This window comes from Erpetoichthys calabaricus, chromosome 4 (genome assembly GCF_900747795.2).
Source record: "Erpetoichthys calabaricus chromosome 4, fErpCal1.3, whole genome shotgun sequence".
In the NCBI taxonomy this organism is placed as follows: Eukaryota; Metazoa; Chordata; class Cladistia; order Polypteriformes; family Polypteridae; genus Erpetoichthys; species Erpetoichthys calabaricus.
Genome location: NC_041397.2, coordinates 35,679,219 through 35,699,467, shown reverse-complemented (window position 1 = coordinate 35,699,467; position 20,249 = coordinate 35,679,219). Strand labels below are relative to the sequence as shown.

Below are 20,249 nucleotides of genomic sequence, written 5' to 3'. Positions count from 1 at the left end.
TCAACATCATCAAGCCAGTCTGGGATTACAAGTAAGACAGCCGAAGCCTGTGGTAAAACTGAGGCGGGTTCTCTAAGAGTTTTGGAACAACTGGCCATGTGAGGTCCAGATGTATGCAGTTTCTGAAGGTCCAGAGAGAACGCAAAGCGTGGTCACACCAATTAAAGGGTCCACAGATTTTTTATTCCAGCTGATTGCAGTTTGTATTAAGTTTAATGATTAGTAACAACTATTCAAGGCCTTATTTTTCAAAGTATTTCCACCTAAGACCCCATGATATAAAAAAGGAAGGTAAAAAAATACAAACACAGAAGGTCATTGAAGAAAAACCTGGGAATTGAAAATGTTAGGAGAAATACCTAAATTAGTAAAGTCCCTTTAGAAACATTTGAGGGAAGAATAAAACTGTTTTACTAATGAAATGGCCACAAACTCGAACATTTATTAAAGAAAGTCTGAAAAACATTAAAATAGCAACAGAAATGGACCAAAGAATAGCCCAGACAGTGAAACGTTACATACACCAAGACACAAACATTCATTTACATACAATAGTGTTCAATCTCCAAGACTGTCTACTTTTATTTTATATATGGCATAATTTTCTGATAACTAACTAATTGTCTATCATATTATCATAACCTGTTGGCATATTTAATATGCTATTTTGGAGCTGATATTCCCTTCAAAACAAAAAGCATCAAGTTTAGTCATTTATTTTACATCAGAATATATTTCAAATATGGCTAGATGTGTAACAGACACAGATAAAAGCTTTTTACGTGTATTTTTAACATCAGACTGACTGATGTATAGCTGATTCCTGGCTTTCCCCTGTATTAGAGTACCATAGAAGCACTGCACCACAGCGTTCCTCCACTCGAGTCAAAGCGTCTCGACGCCTAAGCCTTAAGCTGTTAGATTTGCGGCTGTCACATCCAGTGGTGCTTGGCCTCTAACACTTGGACCAAACCACACTGACACCTGCAGCTCCAGGCTGAGCAAATGTCATGCGGGACAATGAATGACCTCTTGGAAAGAACTGGTTCTTTTAAATTAAAACACAAGATATAACAAAGGTAAGTGAACCAGCCTTCCAAGTGTTTCTTTATGTCATTTTCAAACTTGGACAGAAAAAGCTGGAAAAAAGTTCTTGCATTTCAAAAACCTTCTGCTTGTCCAAGATGGAGAAGTAGGACACCTGTGGAAAAAAAAAAAATTTTAGACATGTTAGTTACTGATACAAGACCCAAATGACACAGTCACATTTATAACGGGGAATGAGAAGGGCTGGAGTCTATCCCAGCAGCACTGCGTGAAAGACAAGTACTGGGTGGGCTGCCAGTTCAAGGCACAGTGGGTTTAGTTAATGGATGTACATTTGTTATATGCTTGCTTCCAGCAATTTAATTGAATTATTAAAGGTTGTAAGAGTGCTGGGATGATAGGCTCTGCTCATATTTACCAGTTACTTGGTATATTAGAATATTTCGTCAGTAAAACAAGATTGATTTTTTGACAACACTATTTGTTATTAACTAAAAATCATTGCTAGCTGGCTGATTGTAAACGCATTGTGAAATTTCACATTTAAATTTAATCCCAATTCATATTTGTGTAAATTGTGTGCATTATTATCAAATGCTTCATGAGCTTCTGTGAAGATGCAAGAAAACTATTAAAAACTAAACTTACAACACACCTCTAATCATTTGTACTTACATACTTACTGAAATGGCATATGGATATATTGGTATAATTGCACAGTTATTTCAGCAGTTGCCTGATTTTTAGGGTTACCTCGCATATTCTTAATGCATCTGACTGCTCCAGGCACTGACGACCTTTAACTTCCTATTCCCAATCCCAATGTATTGGTAATCGGTGATTCTAAACTGACTTTGTAACCGTGAGTGTGCCCTCTGCTGAATTAGCATCCCATCAGGTGCTGCTTCCCAGTTATACAAACGTGGGTTCTCACATCATAAATTGTTGTCACCAACACAAAAGTCATTCAACTTCCTTCTCTCGTTGGCGTGTCAAATGAAAAACATAGCAGGACACTTCAGATTTAATTTGTCCTTCACTTTTGTTGGTATTAACAAGATGGTTATGAAGTATTTTGCAAAGTTCTGACATGCAACAGTGCAATCTTTTTATAAACATGAATGGTGTGAGAGGCCTTTACCTTTCCTCCAATGCTGAAGGATCTTTTACTAAATCCAAGCCAGAAGGGGAAGTCGAACAGCGCTCCTACGGAATATTTTATAGCAAAGCTAGTGTTCTGCCACACTGGAGTGACTTTTTCATTGCCAACACTGATAACAAAATGCTCTTGTTCCACCCATCTTTTCAGAGCAGCTTTTACATCAACCTGTAGAGTAAGACAGACAACAGTAGGACTTCAAAATTCAGAATTATTAGAAAAACAAAAACTAATTTTACAACAGTCAGTATTTCTTATTAGCTCAGACAATGGCTGTGCATGAAAAGTGTTCACCACCCAGGTCATTCACACTAAAAATGCTCTCAATGAAATGCACTATTACTCAGAAGAGGCCATTCACTGAATCATCCATCCATCCATTTTCCAACCCGCTGAATCCGAACACAGGGTCACGGGGGTCTGCTGGAGCCAATCCCAGCCAACACAGGGCACAAGGCAGGAACCAATCCCGGGCAGGGTACCAACCCACCGCAGGACACACACACACAAACACACCCACACACCAAGCACACACTAGGGCCAATTTTGAATCGCCAATCCACCTAACCTGCATGTCTTTGGACTGTGGGAGGAAACCCACACAGACACGGGGAGAACATGCAAACTCCCACGCAGGAAGTGAACCCAGGTCCCCAGATCTCCCAACTGCGAGGCAGCAGCGCTACCACTGCGCCACCGTGCCGCCCTTCACTGAATCAACTAAATTCATATTATTGTTGGTTAACTAGCATTCCTCACGTGAATATTCATCCGGGTGCCGCGCCATGTGGCAGCCTTTACAGAGGCACTCTTTTTAAATTTATTTAGAAGTATTATTGATTGTTTAAATGTAAATTAGTCATTATTAAATTAATAACATTAAGATTTGGCCTCTGGCTTGTTACCATACATTTTTGAATGAATTTTTAAACTAATCTGAAGAGATGCTGGCTGTCAACACAGACCTGTGCAACTGCCTGCCTGAACTTCCTCTTGAAAAAGCTGCAAACTTTGGAAATATCAAACAACAAGAGTAAAAGATCTCATGGCTGCCAATGTCTATGACATCAGAGAATATTAAAAACTCTAAAGAAATGTAAAATAGGATGTATTAAACATTCCCGTATTTGCTTGGTAGCACTGCGATCACTGCTGCCTAAAGAGCCCCGTTACGCCCTGTCAGAAGAGCTGCTCGTCTGTAAACGAAATTGAGCAAAAGGATGAAGGTCCGGAGCAAGAACAAAAGTTGCATGCTTGTCTGGAGAGGTAAGAGTTGAAGATCTGGAGTGAGAACTAAACAAGTTATGGCGAGCTCAGGCACTGTAATATTTAGGAACTGGCTTACACCTCTTATTTCAGGCACTATTTTTGAACACTGCTCTATCCAAGTATTAATGTCTTTAAATATAAACTTGTGTCACAATCCGAGCAGGTCTGACTTCATCTTACTGCCATCTACAAGACTGCATTGACTGCTCTTTGTTATTCAAGCCTGAAGTTTATGTGTGCTGGGTTTATTTTTATCATAGTTACTTTATTTATTTTTGGAGCTTCTCTAAAATTTTAATTTCCCCTTTGGGATGAATAAACTATTATATATCTATCTATTGTAGAAAGGTAGAATTACACTCTAGTGGCTCTCCTCTTGGTTGTACATTTTCGCTCAGTGCTGTGAAACAAAACTGGGGTCACTGGATTCAGAATGCAGAGTGCAGCCATCTTAGCCAGAAGAGTTGAAGCAGAATTCCCCTTTCTGGTGATCAGCTGGGCTTTCGACTACTGGGGGTCCTCTTTTTGCAGCAGGCTCACTACACTACATATTGCAGTGCATTCAACACATTTATTTTATTGTTTATTTGTTTATTTACAATAAACAAATCAAGTCAGATACAAAAATGGGTGTCTCTTGTTTTTTTAATGTGGAAAACTACAAATTTCAATTACCCTAAAACTGAGCTTTAGTGCGGTGAATGCTGTAGGCCAGAATTTGTGATACTTTAACAGTGGGTTTAACTTTAAACATTGGATTAAATGTGAAAGCATGAAGAAAGTAAAAGCAGATATCAAGTATTCAGAGGAGTCTGGGAAATTTAGTTTCAATGGGACTGGACACATCATAGCATAGCTTTTATCAGCAAACACTTATTCTGCATCACAACAATCCATCCGCAATTACGGGATATCAGTCCACTGCAGTTCACACTCCCACGCATACCCACTCATACTGCATCACAAAAGCGTCAATTCGGAGTCTGCAGTGGGATTTAGGAGTAAATCCACATGAATGTATAAACTTCACATGCACCACAACCATGTTTAGAATCGGACTCTAAACCATGGAGAAGTGCCACACATGCTGTAACTAAAGTGGATTGAGAAAGTATTCAGTCCTATTCACTTTCTGCACACATTATTGAATTTTAGATTTAATTTTAAACAGATAATTTTGCCATTTTTGGCAATCAATCTATACTCGATAATTCATAATGACAAAGTGATAACGTGTTTTCAGGAAAGCTTGCAAATTTATTATAAAATCAAAAAACCTGAAATCTCTCACAAGTATTCAGACTCTTAATTCAGTACTTTGTACAAAGGGGCAATTAGAGCTTTGAGTCTTCTTGGGTTAAGTCTCCACAAGCTTTGCACATCTGGATTTGGTCATTCTATCCCAATCTTCCCAGCAGATCCTCTCATGCTTCCTTAGATTGGATAGGAAGTGTCTATAAACTGTCATCTTTGGGTCTCTCCATAGATGTTTTATGGGGTTCAAAACGTCTTGGCTATAAGGACAGGGCCATTGTCCAGCTGAAAGATGAACTGTCACTCCAGTTCACACATTCTACCTGAGGTAAAGTAAATTCTGGAGCAGGTATTCTTCAATGACCTCTCGATACTTGACTGCATTCATCCTTCCCTCATATCTGATAATTCTTGATGTCTCTCCCACTGATGAGCACCCCATAGCATGATGCGGTCACCACCATGTAGGGATGGTATTAGGCAGGTAATGAACAATACGTGGTCTTCAGGCATTGTGCTTGGAGATCTGCCCAAAGAGTTCCAACTTTTGTCTCACCAGACCAGGGAATTGATTTTCTTCATACTCTCAAAGTCTCTTAAACACCATTTGGCAAACTCCAAGCAGGAGTTAGCCACTCTACCATTAATGCCTGATTGATGAAGTGCTACTGAGATAGTTTTCTTTCCAACTGGTTCTCCCATCTCAGCAGGGGACTTCTGAATCTTTGCTAGAGTGATCGTTGAGTTCTTGGGTCACCTACTTAACCAGGACCCTTCTTGCCCAGTTACTCAGTTCAGCTGAACACCCAACAGTCTGAAGAGTCCTGGTGGTTCCAAACTTCTTCATTTCACAGTTACTGAGTCCACTGTGCACCTGGGAACATTCACAGCTTTATAAAATTTTTTTTTAATCTTACCCTGATCTATGCCTCACCCCAATTTGATCACCAATGTCTAGAGACAGAGCTCCCGGGACTTCATGGCTTGGTTTTGTCCCGACGTGCATTGTGAATTGTGGGACCTTATATAGGCAGGTGTGTCCCTTTCTAAAGGATGTCTGGTCACTTCAATTTGTCACATGTGGACTCCAATCACATTGTAGACACGTCTCAAGGAGATATGAAGCAAACAGGATGCACCTGAGCACAATCTGGAGTGCCACAGCAAAGGGTCTGAATACTTAAATAAATGAGAGATTTTTGATTTTTAATAAATTTGCAAACCTCTTTGTAAACATGTGTTCACCTTGTCACTACAGGTTACCAAGTGTGGATTGATGGGAAGAAATGTTGAATGTATCCGTTTAAAATTAAATCTACAACGCAAAGTGTGGAGAAAGTAAAAGGGTCTGAATACTTACTGTATATAAATAAGTGTTCAGGTTTTGATTTTTAATACATTTCCAAACCTTTTTGAAAACTGTCATTATGGAGTTTAGATTGATGGGAAAAAACGTCAAATGTATCAATTTAAAATCAAATCTATAACACAATGCGAATGTGCAAAAAGTGAAGGGTATGAAATATTCTCTGAATCGACTGTATATGGTAGTAATTCTTACTAATCCTAATGCTGATAGCAAAAGGTTAACAAGATTGAAATTTGTGTGAACGGGCCAAAAACAAACTTAACAAAATTATGTTTCGCTGTCCACGTTAAGCACATGATGATGCCCTTTAAATACACCCAGCCATCCACCCATGTTCTAGCCTGTTCTATTTGGTTCAGTCACTTGCAATAATGGGCACGTTGTTATTTTACTTTGGTCTTCTTGTTTTTGAGACATTTAAGTCAATTAGTGCATTACTGGTCTAATAACTGAGTTTATAACATGCACAACAAAAGAGCCCTGCAGCCAGTTACGCCTCCTAAAGTAAATCCAGAAATGACTCATCTGTGTTGTAAAAATGATACCTGGAAAAATACAAGCTGTGTTGTCAGCCAGTACAGGAAATACGTCTACACTTAGACATTGGCACAACATACCCTTCAAATCAAAGGGGAGCACAACATAACCTGCAAATAATGCTATTCCAGTCGACTGATCTGAATTTGTGTTCAGGCCAACAGACGACACTTCAGTATGGCCGTGCACGCAACCATGTCCAGAGGTCCACATTTTACTTCTGCCGGAATAGCAGCAGGTCTCTGCCATCCATTTATGTGAAACATGGGTTTATAAAGTGCAGACCTGGATAAGAAAAATCTCAAATATTAAAAATATTGCTGTGTTCACAGGATGTTAAACAGCAGAGGTGCAGTAAAGCCAACATTCTTGCCTAAATGTCAGAAATATAACATTTAATTACATCCTGCAGCAGATGCTTTGAATGACTGAAATTATTAAGTAAAAGTGTTTGTAATCTGGCAGTTGTCCATGAAGACGCCTCCACAGCTCTCAGCATGTGCCGTCTAGTGGTGCTAGGCAGCTGTTTTCAAGGATGGCTTTGCTAAAGGATAATTCTGCAGCATTACATTGGGCTTTAAAGAACGAACATGCCGTTCCAGTCCTCATCTCTGCCAATTCAAGTCCTTTAACCTGCCTGTGCCACAATGTTAAGAAGTAACAGTGAAAAATGATGTTGTATCTTTGTTTATGAAAAGCAATTTGGCATGGCATTTCACTTTCTTATATGTTACTTACTCCATGTAGTTCGTAGTGATGGCTGAAAAAATGTTTTAATCTTATATTTTCATGCATAACCAAGATAAAATTTCTGATATGGGACACATCTATGGTGACTCAATTTGGACAACTGCAAACAATATCAAAAACACCCATTAATAAAATAAAGGAAAAAAAAAAATGGAACCTTACTTGTGTCACATAATTCACACATGCCTTGCATGCTGTGCTTCTACGGCAAGCTCCTTCACTCCTGAAACACTAAATTACATGAAAGAAACACTCCACCTAAATGGACTAGCGCCCTGCTCTTTTTGCATGCAGAGCTCCCAAGACAAGTGCCACCTTACCCTGAAACTCTTAACTGTATTAATGGAAGTCTACACCCCAAAATGATATTTGTTTGTTAATTTCCCCGTGTAGTTTGTAGTGATGCCAAAGAAAAGTTTTTAATCTCGTGTTTTCATTCAGTGTGGTATAGCGGTGTCCACAGCTCAAATTGAAAAGGCCATTTTTAAATAGATAATCGCCGCACTCGCAGCTTAAAGAGGGAGCGTGGTAGTGTGGCCGGAGCAGTTCCCAGGTGCTTTGTGATGCGGGTGGTCCTTGCTTAAGTGCACAGGTGAGGAGTCGTCTGCATTCATAATTGATGCCGGGAGCTGATAATCACCACACCTGATCCACATCCCCTTTATATATAATAGGAGTGCAAGTGTGGAAGGGAGAGGAAAATGAAAAGAAACTGAGGTTAAGGAAGAAGGCAGCTGGAAGTGAGGGAGCCGGTGTGTATAAGAAAGAAAATGAGCGCTGACTCGTGGATGTATGCAGGCAGCTGGGAGAGATGAGCCCTATGTGGAGTGTTTGGCTGATACCCGGGGGCCGGCGGTAGTGGTCGCTCCTGCTGAACGCTTATATGGAGCAGGAGTGACCGGAAGAAGGTTGGCTCGCTGCAGCAAAGGCAGTGGGAGTCTGAGATTTGGAGTGGATCCTCAGCGTGAGCATCCTGGCCATTGGGGGAAGCCAAGTCTCAGCCTGGCAGGGGCTGAACAAAGCCAGGGATCAGGAGGCCACCAGACTAGTCGAGTGAAGAAAGTCAGCTGCAGGTAGGGCGATTCCCCTGGTGCATAGCCTGGATGGGAGAAGCAAGGGAGTAACCAGTAAAAGAAAGTACTGGTAGGGAATCCATTCCAGGGAATTTGGGAATCCCGCATGTCATTCCCGGGAATGACACAGTGCACGGGCATCTCACATGTGAACGGTTTTAGAACGAACAACACTTATTTTTAATAAAACTACTGCAATATGTTGACACCAATAAAAGACTAACCTTAACTACAAGCAGTTCATGCTGTCATATAAGTACACGTATCTAGTTAGTTGCGGTAATAAGAGCGTAGAAAGCACTACGTGTCGATAGTGCGGTCTTCCAGGCGAGACTGCACCTTCGTGCAGACTAGTACACCATCCGCTGAGAAAGCACGCTCTGCCTCCACTGAAGTAGGCGGCACAGTCATCAGATACCGATACACTTGTTCTAAACAACGCCCGCTTTTGCCGTTGCTCTGAAACACCGCCATTTCAGCTTTTACTGATGCATCCAGTTTCTTGTCATCATTCTGTGATGGCAAGTTTCTTAGCACAGATAATGTGAATGCGACAGACCGACGCATTGCAATTTCAAGTTGCTGTTCAAAGCTGTCAACAGCACAGACGTCAATTAACTCTGCCCCGTCCTGGCATTCGTGCGCTGTAGAGTGCAGACTCCTCTCAGTCCACTGTGCTCAGTCAGCCGGAAGATTGACTGCTGCTGGTCTGTTGTTGACTGAATTAAATCGGCAACACACTACACCGTGGGCCAAAAAACCATGCCACTTAATTATTTTCAACTATAACTCTGTTATTTCTTGATAGATTTTTACACTTTTACACACTATATATGCGAGTTTGGCCGTTCCCATTTTTCCGGAAATTACAGCAGTTTCATTCCCTGGAATTGATTCCTTAGGTACCGGGCTTTGTTTTAAAAGACTGCTTCCAGCCATTGTTTTTATGGATCTGTTTATATGATTTTAACCTCCTTGTTTTTCACTAGTTTTTAATGGAATATTTATTTAATGACTTATTTGAAGCACTGCACTATTTGGACACTGTTTTTGGTTTGTTGATTTTAATAAAAGCACCTTTGCACCATTCCCTTGCTTTGTTGGGTCTCACTGTCCATCTCATTGGTGACATAACTAACGGTGTCAGGCTCGAGCTCCCAAACTGGAGACGGGAGCCTGCAGCAGAACCCGCATCGTCACAAACCGATAACAAAATTTCTGATATCATTTGCAGTTGTCCAAATTTACTCGCCATAGATGCCTCTTTTAACAAAATTTCTGATATCTCTGTTTTGCATAAAAACATAAAAATTCAAAGTTTTTCCTCCTGTCATCACTAGAAACTACATGGGGTAATTTAACAAATAAAAAAATAGCATTTTGAGGTGTAGAATTCCATTAATGCATTAAAGGGTTTCAGGGGGAGATGAAGCTTGTCTTGAAAACACTGTATGCAAGGCAAGGAGGACATTAGTCTGTTTCAGGGAACTGTTATGCACACAGCGGTTTAGGCTTACCACTTAACATGTATGCATGTCTTTTGTGATTTAGAAGGAAACTCATGTGGGCATGAGGAGATGTGCAAACTCTACAAAGAAAGCAACCAGGTATGGGATACAAACTCCGGATGCTGAGCACTAACCACTGCACTATTGGGCTACCCTTGGTGAAATGTTAATACTGATAGAAAGCTATAAATTGCACCATGCAGACAGTCTACAAAGGCAAAAATGTTGCAAAGATGCCTACATGAGCATAGACAAACATGTGGAGCAGAGGTCTTTAGTCATCGTACAGGCTAGAGGGCACACATCAGTTAAAGGATGCACAGTGCATTGGTGCTAAAAGTGCAGTTCATCGTCCATCAAATAATACATTGATGAAACCACTTATTCCATTTTAGGATCACAAGGGCATTTTCCATCAGCAATGTGAACATCACGAGATCCGACCTTGAATCGGGCAGCAGTCCATTAAAGGGTACAGCCATGCATAAGTGTCACCAATCAACCCAACTCACACATCTTTGGGTTGTGATATGCACACCATAATGTCTAAAGGTTGCCCTGTCATTGCAAAAGTCTACTAACCTCGGATTAATCCTGCGACAAAGGCATGGAGCAAGTGAAAGATTACAAACATGGGAAACCATCCGATTGATGTAAAACAGTGAAGGCCAGGTCTATCTCAGTGAATTATAATGTAATTATTAAAGAAACAGCAAGACTTCCACTACAATCACACAGAAGTTAGTGTAGCTGTTTAATGCATTTCTGAGTGCAATGCACTTGGCCTCACTTTTTGCTACGGTGCACCACTGGTGTGACACCAAAAGGCACATACCTTAACACGGTAGCTTTCCCCTGCCACCGATGATATAGTGTGGTCCAGTCCTTGTTCCAGGTCCCACTTAATGAAGGGGTTATTTCCATTAATGACAACAATATAATGTTTAAGCACTGTGGGAGAAAAAAAATCTTTGTATAACAAAACTGACTAAAAGACATTCAGCTTATTTTTTCATGCTTATCTTTGGATAGCAGAAAACTAAAATCAACTCAAAATGAAGATAATATTTCATTAAGGTACAGGATCAATGTTATGACTTCCTATATATCACAAGAATCTTCCCAAACACTGCTGGATGAGCCTCCACTTCTAAAAAAAAAATAATAATAATAATAATAATAAATTTTATGTATATAGCACCTTTCCTATGCTCAAGGTGCTTCACAGAATCTCAAAGAAACAGCAGGTATATGTAACATTGGATATAGAGGTTTCATGTGTAGAACATTAAAACAGATAAACAGGATATACAAAGGCATTACATAGAACAAAAGACAATAAACCAGAGTAAAATACTAGACTCAATACTAAAAGAAAGTCGAGCAAATAACATTATTTGAGATATAACACACACAGACACACACACATATAAGTTATATTGAGCAACTGGACAGAGGGGAAGACTGAAAGAAGAGGCAGAATGTCAGGTTAAAGTTAAAAGCCTTCCTGAACAGATGAGTTTTAAGTTGTTTCTTAAAAGAATGAATGGAGTCAGCTAAGCCAATTAATTTAGGAGGTCACTCCAAAGTTGGGGCGCTATACAGCTGAAGGCCGTGTCACCCATAGAGTGCAGGTTAGTATGGGGCACAACAAGATTGCCAGAATCAGAGGACCTTAGTGGGTAAACAGGAGCAGCTGATATAGTCCGGTGTGAGGCCATTTAAAGCTTTGTAGGTTAATAATAGAGTTTTATATTCAATTCTGTAAGACACAGGGAGCCAGTGGCGGTGAAGGAGGTCAGGTCAGGTCAGGCTGGGAAGCATGCACTGGTACAGCGTGTTGCCGCACCCACCACATGACGAAACGGCTCAGGATTCTTGTTGGCAACCTCCCAGGCAGATATGAAGTTCAGTCCTATCCTCCAGAAATGACCTTCTATTTGCCGCAGCCAAATGTTATGTGGGCATTCCCTTGGCCTGGTCTAGCCACTCGGTCCTCAGCAAAGAGAATCCTGCGAGCTGGATCACCCTCTGGTAATCACACCGCATGGCCGTAGTGCCGTAACGGACGCTCCCTCACAATGCAGGTAATGTGCCTCATTCCGGACTGCTCATTCGACACAAAGTCAAACCAGTGGTACCCAAGGATTCTCCGAAGAGGCAAAGTACTGAAGGAGTCCGGTCATCGTCTCAGGTCACTGGATAGCATCCATGTCTTGCAACCATATAGCAAGACATTTAGCACCAGGACTCTAAAGACTTGGACCTTCATCCTTTTACAAAGATATCGGGAGTGCCACACACCCCTTTCCAGCGACTTCATGACCCACCATGCTCTCCCAAACCATCTTCTGACTTCATTGGAAGAGCCACCAAAGACAAAAATGTCACTGCGGGGGCAAGTAACCTTCTCAACAAGGTCAACACACTCTCCACAGACAGACACACTTTTGATGCCCAAGAGGTCATTAAAGGCCTGTGTCTTGGTTTTTATCAAGACACTTACAAACCCAGACACTCGGAGTCCTCACTTAGTCTCTCAAAAGCCCAGAGTCTCCATTGACTCCGTGAAGCAGGATGGATGTGATGTGCTCACTGTGGATGGTCCATGTTAGGTCTCTTGCAGCAGAGTTTTGAATTAACTGGACATGCGATATAAGATTAGAAGCGGCATCTGTCATTAGAGAGTTAAAATAGTTGATGCGGGATGTGATAACAGCATTGAAAAGTTTCTCGGCATTAGAAAAGGAGAGGAATGAGCAAACACAGGATATGTTATGGAGGTGAAAGTAGGAAAGTTTCTTAATGTGGTTTATGTGGGTGGAATAAGAAAGGGAGGAATCAAAAATTACACCAAGATTCCTTGCATTAGAAGAAGGTCTGATGAGATCACCATCAAGAGTGACTGAAAAGGAGCTCATTTTCTCAAGTTGTGCTTTAGTGCCAATTTGCAGGAGTTCAGTTTTGTTGCAATTTAATTTTAAAGAGTTCTGCTCCATGCTGGTTTTAATTTTACTGAGGCGAGTTGTGAGCTGAGAAAACTCTGATGAAGTTTCACTTTTAACATTGAAATAGAGTGGAGTGTCATCTGCATAAAAATGATAACTCAGTCCATGGCCACGAATGACACGGCCAAGGGGAAGCATACAGATACAGACGAGCAGAGTGCTGAGGACAGAGGACTGAGGAGCCCCTTGTGTGACCAGAGCTGAGCTGGACCTGCTGTTGCCAAGGTTAACAAACTCTTACCCATACATCAAACACACACTATGGCCAATTAAGCGTTGCCAATTCAACTAACCTGCATGTCTCTGGACAGTTGGAGGAAACCAGAGAACCCAGAGGAAATCCATGCAGATACGGGGAGAACATGCAAACCTGACGCAGGGAGGAAGTATTTAAAGGCACTCAAGAAAAAAAAAAAAAAAAAGGCCATCAGCATAGCTGGGAACTTAGTATACTTCTGAGGAGAGAAGAGCAAAATATGTAAAACATTACTGTTGCTTTTTTCCATTTTCATTATTATAATTTTAGGTAATCAATGGCATTTAACTAAAGCTAATGCCACATGGTACAACTTCTAGTCTGGTCTCTAGATCTCATCACTAAGCTATATTAATTTAAATGACTGAAAATCATTATGCCACATTTACCAACTGAGTGCCAAACTTCCAGTGCAGTTGTGCCAGCCCCTTTTTTGACAGCCAGTAGTGTGCTGCCTGCTGGAGCTGGCACTGTACAAAGGCTTAACAGGTATGGCGAGTTCAGCCTTTTTTTCCCTCCCAATTCTGTTGTGGTATGTAAAAGACGAGACATCAGACAGATAAGCTTCTCTTCTGGTTGTGAGGTCCAAAACGTCCATGTTCCATATTCCTTGCTGCTGCATTACATGAATTATATTTCTGGATGAGCATTCATGCACACACATCCCACCCTACGACTAAAGGCAAAATCAAACAGCTTCAATTTTGTCAAAAAAAGTTAGAGAATAGTTGGACAGAGTTGTTGGGCCGGTCACATTACACAACTAGCTTCATGGAAGTACACCACTGACAACCTCTCTAGGATTATGTAAATGAAGGCCATGAGTGGAAAAAAACAAAAAACAAACAAAAAAAAAAACAAATCACTGGAATTGTTGTTTAATGTGACAAGGCCTTAGGAACGATGGACAGGCAGACAGGCAGATAGATCTTTACTCAGTTGTTCTACCATTTAATGTATATTCCATTCAAAGCAATACAAAACAGTATTCAATGTACTGTACATTGTCGCTAAAGAAATATTGTTTCCATGTCAATGTGTCTGTTGTAAGTGGCTAGTGTGAAGATGAACATGATAAAGTGCCAGCAGCCATACCACATGCACTTCAGAACAGGTCATCCACCTGAAGCTAATCATGTTTGGGCCCGGCCAATACTTGGAATGGAGACCAACCAGGAAAGCTTGGGTTGCTGCTGGAGATGTTGGTGCAGCCAGCAGGGGGACTTACCCCGAGGTCTGAATGTGAATCCCAATGCCCCACTGCAGTGATGGGAACACTATGCTGTAAAAATGGTGCGGTCCTTCAGATGAGACATAAACTCAAGGTCCTAACTCTCTGTGGTGATAAAAGATACCTGGGCATTCTTCATAGGGCGTATCCCAATGTTCTGGCTAAACTGCCCACCCTGTTCTAATCATTCTGGCCTCCTAATCATCTCCTGTCTCTAATTAGCTGTCTGTCTCACCACTTCACTACCTAACAGCTAATGTGTGGTGAGCGTACTGGTGCAAAAACGGCTGTCGTCACATCATCCAGGTGGATGCTGCACATTGGTGGTGGTGGTTGGAGTGCCCCCCCCCCCCCTATAAAAAGTGCTTTGAATAGTGAGAAAAGAGCTATATAAATGTCAAGAATTATTATTACTACTACAGTCTAGCTGTGGGCAAAAAAGTGAACCAGTGGTGCTTCTCAAGATCAAGTTCCGCATCAAATTATTGTTAGTGGACTTGGGAAAAACAAAGTTGACCATTATATGGAATTCTTCTTCTTCCTCTTCTGTCTTTTTATGGCAGTTGGCAGACCCACTTATGGTGCCACCAACGGGACTGGAGTGCAGTGCAGAATATGAAGGCAAAAAAACTGTCCATTTTAGAATCCATTCTAATCTGTTATTTATTATACCTATCCTTGTGAATTAGTCTTAAGAAACTGACAAAAATTAAAAAAACTGTATAAAAGAGCTCATGTTTTACTGCTGAAACTGGAACAGTGAGCAAAATTTTTTAACCTTATTGTTTTTGTCAACACTATCGTCCATCGTGTTACATGTCAGTCATTAACACCGAAGCAAAAACAGTACAAGCAACAAACACTCTCATTAGGACGCAGGCTAACTTAACTGGATGTTTATTTTCTAATTCGAACTAAAGTTCTTCTCAATGCTTTTTTCCGCAAAGTCACAGGTAATGGGGAGTAGAAACACAAGTACAGATGAGAAGTCCTTTAGGTAAGCCGATTTGTGTTTTCTGTTAAATAAAAATGCAGTGATGTGTTTTAACCCATTCTTGTGTATCATAGCACTAATGACTGTTGACTTGTTGCATGTTGGTTGGAGGTGTAAGTAAGAACATCACTGCACTCCGTACTCCATTACAATTGCATGTGTATGTACATTTATTTGCTTAGCAGATGCTTTTATCCAAAGCAACATATAAAATAGGTCAACGCAATCGAGCAACAGCTTGGGGGATTGTTTAGGAGCAAGTGTTACTGGACCAGGAAACAAAACTGATCAACACAAATGAAGAGCTTAGAACAGAATGCAAGTGAATTACACGTCCTTGGTTACAAGAACCTAAAAGATAATGTTATACATAAATTCACCAAACAAGAGAGTCTTCCAATGCTTCTTAGATACATTTAGGGAATCGGAATTTCAAATGGTGGTGGGCAGCTCATTCAATCAGCTTAGAGGTACACAGTCTGGATAGAGATTTGATGCCACCAGACACTGATCATCAGCAGAGCTGAGTGGGTGAGAAGGAAGTATGTTTTATAGTCAGAGCACAGGCAAGTTAAAAGTCTTGCCAGTATCATACAGTGAGTAAGAAGTGGGATTTCAACTGGTAATCCTGCAGTTTAAAGTCGTAGCCACAGCAATGCAGGATTCTTGTTCATCTTCCTCCATAGCTATTCTCATTTTTATATGCGGTTGATTTTTTTTTTTTTTTTGACTAGAATTTTCCAATAGTCTAGACTTCTCTCATAGTGCCTGCTTAAAAACAGTGGCTGCATTGACCAAAAATGAAGCCAGGACTCCAGCAATGATGGTTGAAAACTTTAACAATGAACTGCTATTACTCAAGCACCCTGATATTAAGACAAAACCCACTTGTCCAATTCAGAGTCAAAGAAGGCTAAGGACTATTCTGCCAGCCCTGGACACAAGGTGAAAAGCGGAGAGGTCTCTCTGGCACAGGACATATTGACAAGCACATACACACACACACACGCACACAAGGACAACGGACAGTCTATTATGTGTGACAAGAAAATAAAAACCATAAAGAGAGCGAGAATGGTTAAACTCCACAAAAACAAGGCCCAGGACTTGAACCCAGGACTCTGAATCTATCTATGAATGAATAATGCTAATCAATGTGCCCTGCAAACACCAAGTACACAGTGCATTGCTTCATGAGATGTTTGCTTTACAAACTAAAAAAAAAAATTAAAAAAAAAAAAAAATAATAACACAAATGACTCCCTGAAAGTTGTTTCAGGTTTGTCATCTAAGCCAAGAAATCAGTCAACACTTAATGGCCACAATTGTGGGTTTATAGCTCAGAATCGAGAGGTTGCTCATTCCATACAGCAAATAGTCTGTAGTGGGTAGGGAGTTAGATGACTGGGCCACATTGTATTCATCTGGTAAACTAAAAGAAACCTGTAAGAACATAATATTTAACATAGCAACTAAAGATATAACATAACAGAACAGGTAACATGGACCAGATGATTAAAAAAATTGTAGATGTGGCTTATTAACACAAGGCTTTTTGCTTTTCCTGTTCAGAAACATGCAGGTTAGGTGCATGTGAGACACTAAGCTAGCCCTACTGTGTGTGTGTGTGTGTTCACCCTGCAATGGAATGGCACCATGCCCAGGGTTTGTTCCTGTCTTGCACCCTATACCAGCTGGGATAGGCTACAGCCCCATCCCCCAGCAACCCCATGACCCTGTTCTGGATTAAACAGGGTAGAAAATGTGACAAACATTGTGCTTTTTGAAATGTCTACATGTAATAGCCATACCATAGCATTCTCAAGCCTGCTCAGACCAATTACAAGCCTGAGCCCATCCTGGCAGCACTAAGTGCAAGGCAGGAAAACAGCCCTGACACCATGTCAATCTATCACGGGAGAGCTCACTCACATGCACACCCACCATAATTAGCCTAAGAATATTGTAAGACTATTTGGCTAACACCTTTATACAAGGGGCATGACACTGCTATCACTGTCCTGCTCCACAGACAGATTGAGGAGATCGTTCCTCCCCCAAACTATGCAACTCTTTAATTCCACCAGGGGGGGTAAACGTTAATATTTAACATTATACATAGTTATTGTCTGTTTTTTTCACCTGTATTATTATCATTCTTTAATTTAATATTATTTATTGTATCAGTATGCTGCTGCTGAAGAATGTGAATTTCCCATTGGGATTAATAAAGTATCTATCTATCTATCTATCTATCTAAAAGTGATGGGTCAGTGCAGAAAAGAGACTGAGAGCAGAACTGAAATGAAAGAAAACAGAGTGATCGCTGAAGCAGGGGGAAAGGTAGACAGTGCAGGACAAATTGGGCAGCACCGGACTGCTGAACAGAGAGCAAGACAGAGGGCTGGAGGAGTCCTGGGAGGTGGCGGTGCTCTTGGCATCTGAGGGGCTAGAAAGACAGAGCTGGCAAGAGTGAGAGAGAGATCATGGGAACTGAGGAGATAAGGAGTGCCGACAAAGCAGCAGGGCACGGCGCCCCTACAGTTGTGGTGACCAAATGAGGTGGCAAGTCTGGGTGTGCAGGTACCTGTTGATGTGGCGGATCGAGAGGGATACCCGTGGGACACCCGGGGTTTACAAGGACCAGGAAATAGAATGAAAAGAATGACCATCTGTGGATTTTTACCCTGGAGTGTAGACTTTAATTCATTCAGAAGAGAGAATTTTTATCTGCCCCAAAACTCTATATTAATTTTATGGAGTACAGTAATCCCTCGCTATATCGCGCTTCGCCTTTCGCGGCTTCACTCCATCGCGGATTTTATATGTAAGCATATTTAAATATATATCGCGGATTTTTCGCTGCTTCGCGGGTTTCTGCGGACAATGGGTCTTTTAATTTCTGGTACATGCTTCCTCAGTTGGTTTGCCCAGTTGATTTCATACAAGGGACGCTATTGGCAGATGGCTGAGAAGCTACCCAGCTTACTTTTCTCTTTCTCTCTCTTGCGCTTTCTCTGATTCTGACATAGGGGGTGTGAGCAGGGGGGCTGTTCGCACACCTAGACGATACGGACGCTCGTCTAAAAATGCTGAAAGATTATCTTCACGTTACTATCTTTTGTGCAGCTGCTTCCTGAAACGACATGCTGCACAGTGCTTCGCATACTTAAAAGCTCGAAGGGCACGTATTGATTTGTGCTTGAAAAACAAACTCTGTCTCTCTCTCTCTCTCTCTCCCTGCTCCTGATGGAGGGGGTGTGAGCTGCCGCCTTCAACAGCTTTGTGCCGCGATGCTTCGCATACTTAAGCCAAACAGCCCTATTGATTTGTTTGCTTTTTTCTCTATCTCTGTGACATGATCTGCTGCTGACACACTCCTTTGAAGACGAAGATATGTTTGCATTCTTTTAATTGTGAGACGGAACTGTCATCTCTGTCTTGTCATGGAGCACAGTTTAAACTTTTGAAAAAGAGACAAATGTTTGTTTGCAGTGTTTGAATAACGTTCCTGTCTCTCTACAACCTCCTGTGTTTCTGCGCAAATCTGTGACCCAAGCATGACAATATAAAAATAACCATATAAACATATGGTTTCTACTTCGCGGATTTTCTTATTTCGCGGGTGGCTCTGGAACGCAACCCCCGCGATGGAGGAGGGATTACTGTATTTATTTATCACACGATTTTGCACTTGTTTGGCTGCACTTTAAATTCTATGCTGTGAATAAACTCTGTTAGTGCTTGTGGAGAAGTAAGCAGCATGTGTGTTTACCGAGCTCTTCCTCAGTCATGATTATCGACAGTGCAGCTGCAGCCAACTTTGGCTGTCACACTTGCTCATGGTCATACAAGGTGAGCAGTTTGAATCCACAACCTCAATGTTTGAAGTCCAAAGCCTTAATAAGTACACCACACTGCTTGGATGTCCAAGTCTTTTTGGATGTGGGAAGGATATGCCATGTACAAATAAGGAAAACATACAGACTCAACAAATGCAACATTCAGGCTTTGGAGCCATGAAGTAGCAGTGATACCCACCTCAGTACCATTCCACCCTACATGTGGAAGTCTACCACAGAATCCTGCAGGATAAACTTCAAGTTAGATGGCCATTCTCACCCTCAAAATGTGTCCTCAACCACAAAAACTTAATTTATTCTATTAAACATTTATTTTGTAACACACTGGGATGAAGATGATGAAACTGAACTGCCCTTGTGATGTGTTCTTTTGAAGCGGACAATGCTGACTCATTGTTTTTGAAGTTTGTATCACTGACTCATTGTTTTTCTACTCTGGTCATCGTCTACCACACTAGGGATTAGTTTGCTAGAACTGTTCCCTATAAATCCCACAAATTACCATCATTTCCAATAATTGTTTGCCTCGGGACAGACTTTTATGATTTTATTATTTTTCTTCAGCGGCCAATCAAAAAGTCATCTCCCTCAGCAACACCGCCAAATAATGTAAGAAAAAAGTCAACTGGCCTACAGCCACTGCCAATTGTGTCCAAAATAATCCCGGTGGAAAACAGAATGCTTTGCTAAAACTTTTATATATTATCTTGCTTGAAACGTTTTTTTTTTTTTTTAATAACCTATAGTTTCTTTTTCCATCTTTATGTTCAACTATTTACTCCGGTCCCCACAAGACATGTCATTCTAAAAGGCAGTTAATGGTAACGCTAAGTGAGTACAGGAGTGTGCATGAGTGTGGTGTGTGATGGACTGAAGCCTCCTCCAGTCTCACTTTACAGCAGGACATTAGAGTGTGTCCAAGCAATACTGA

The 20,249-nt window shown here is 41.1% G+C and overlaps 1 protein-coding gene across 1 annotated transcript in view; it reads right to left on the bottom strand.

The window, feature by feature from the left end:
• Window positions 1–422: 422 nt before the first annotated feature.
• LOC114649944 (mesenteric estrogen-dependent adipogenesis protein-like) overlaps window positions 423–20,249 on the bottom strand; it is a 38,453-nt gene continuing 18,626 nt past the window's right edge. Inside the window, exons 3-5 of the mRNA XM_028799334.2 lie at window positions 10,802–10,917; window positions 2,189–2,374; window positions 423–1,201 (exon numbers count right to left, since the gene is read on the bottom strand). Coding sequence (XP_028655167.2) covers window positions 1,109–1,201; window positions 2,189–2,374; window positions 10,802–10,917 — 395 coding nt within the window. The 3' untranslated portion in view covers window positions 423–1,108. The remainder of the gene's footprint in view (window positions 1,202–2,188; window positions 2,375–10,801; window positions 10,918–20,249) is intronic.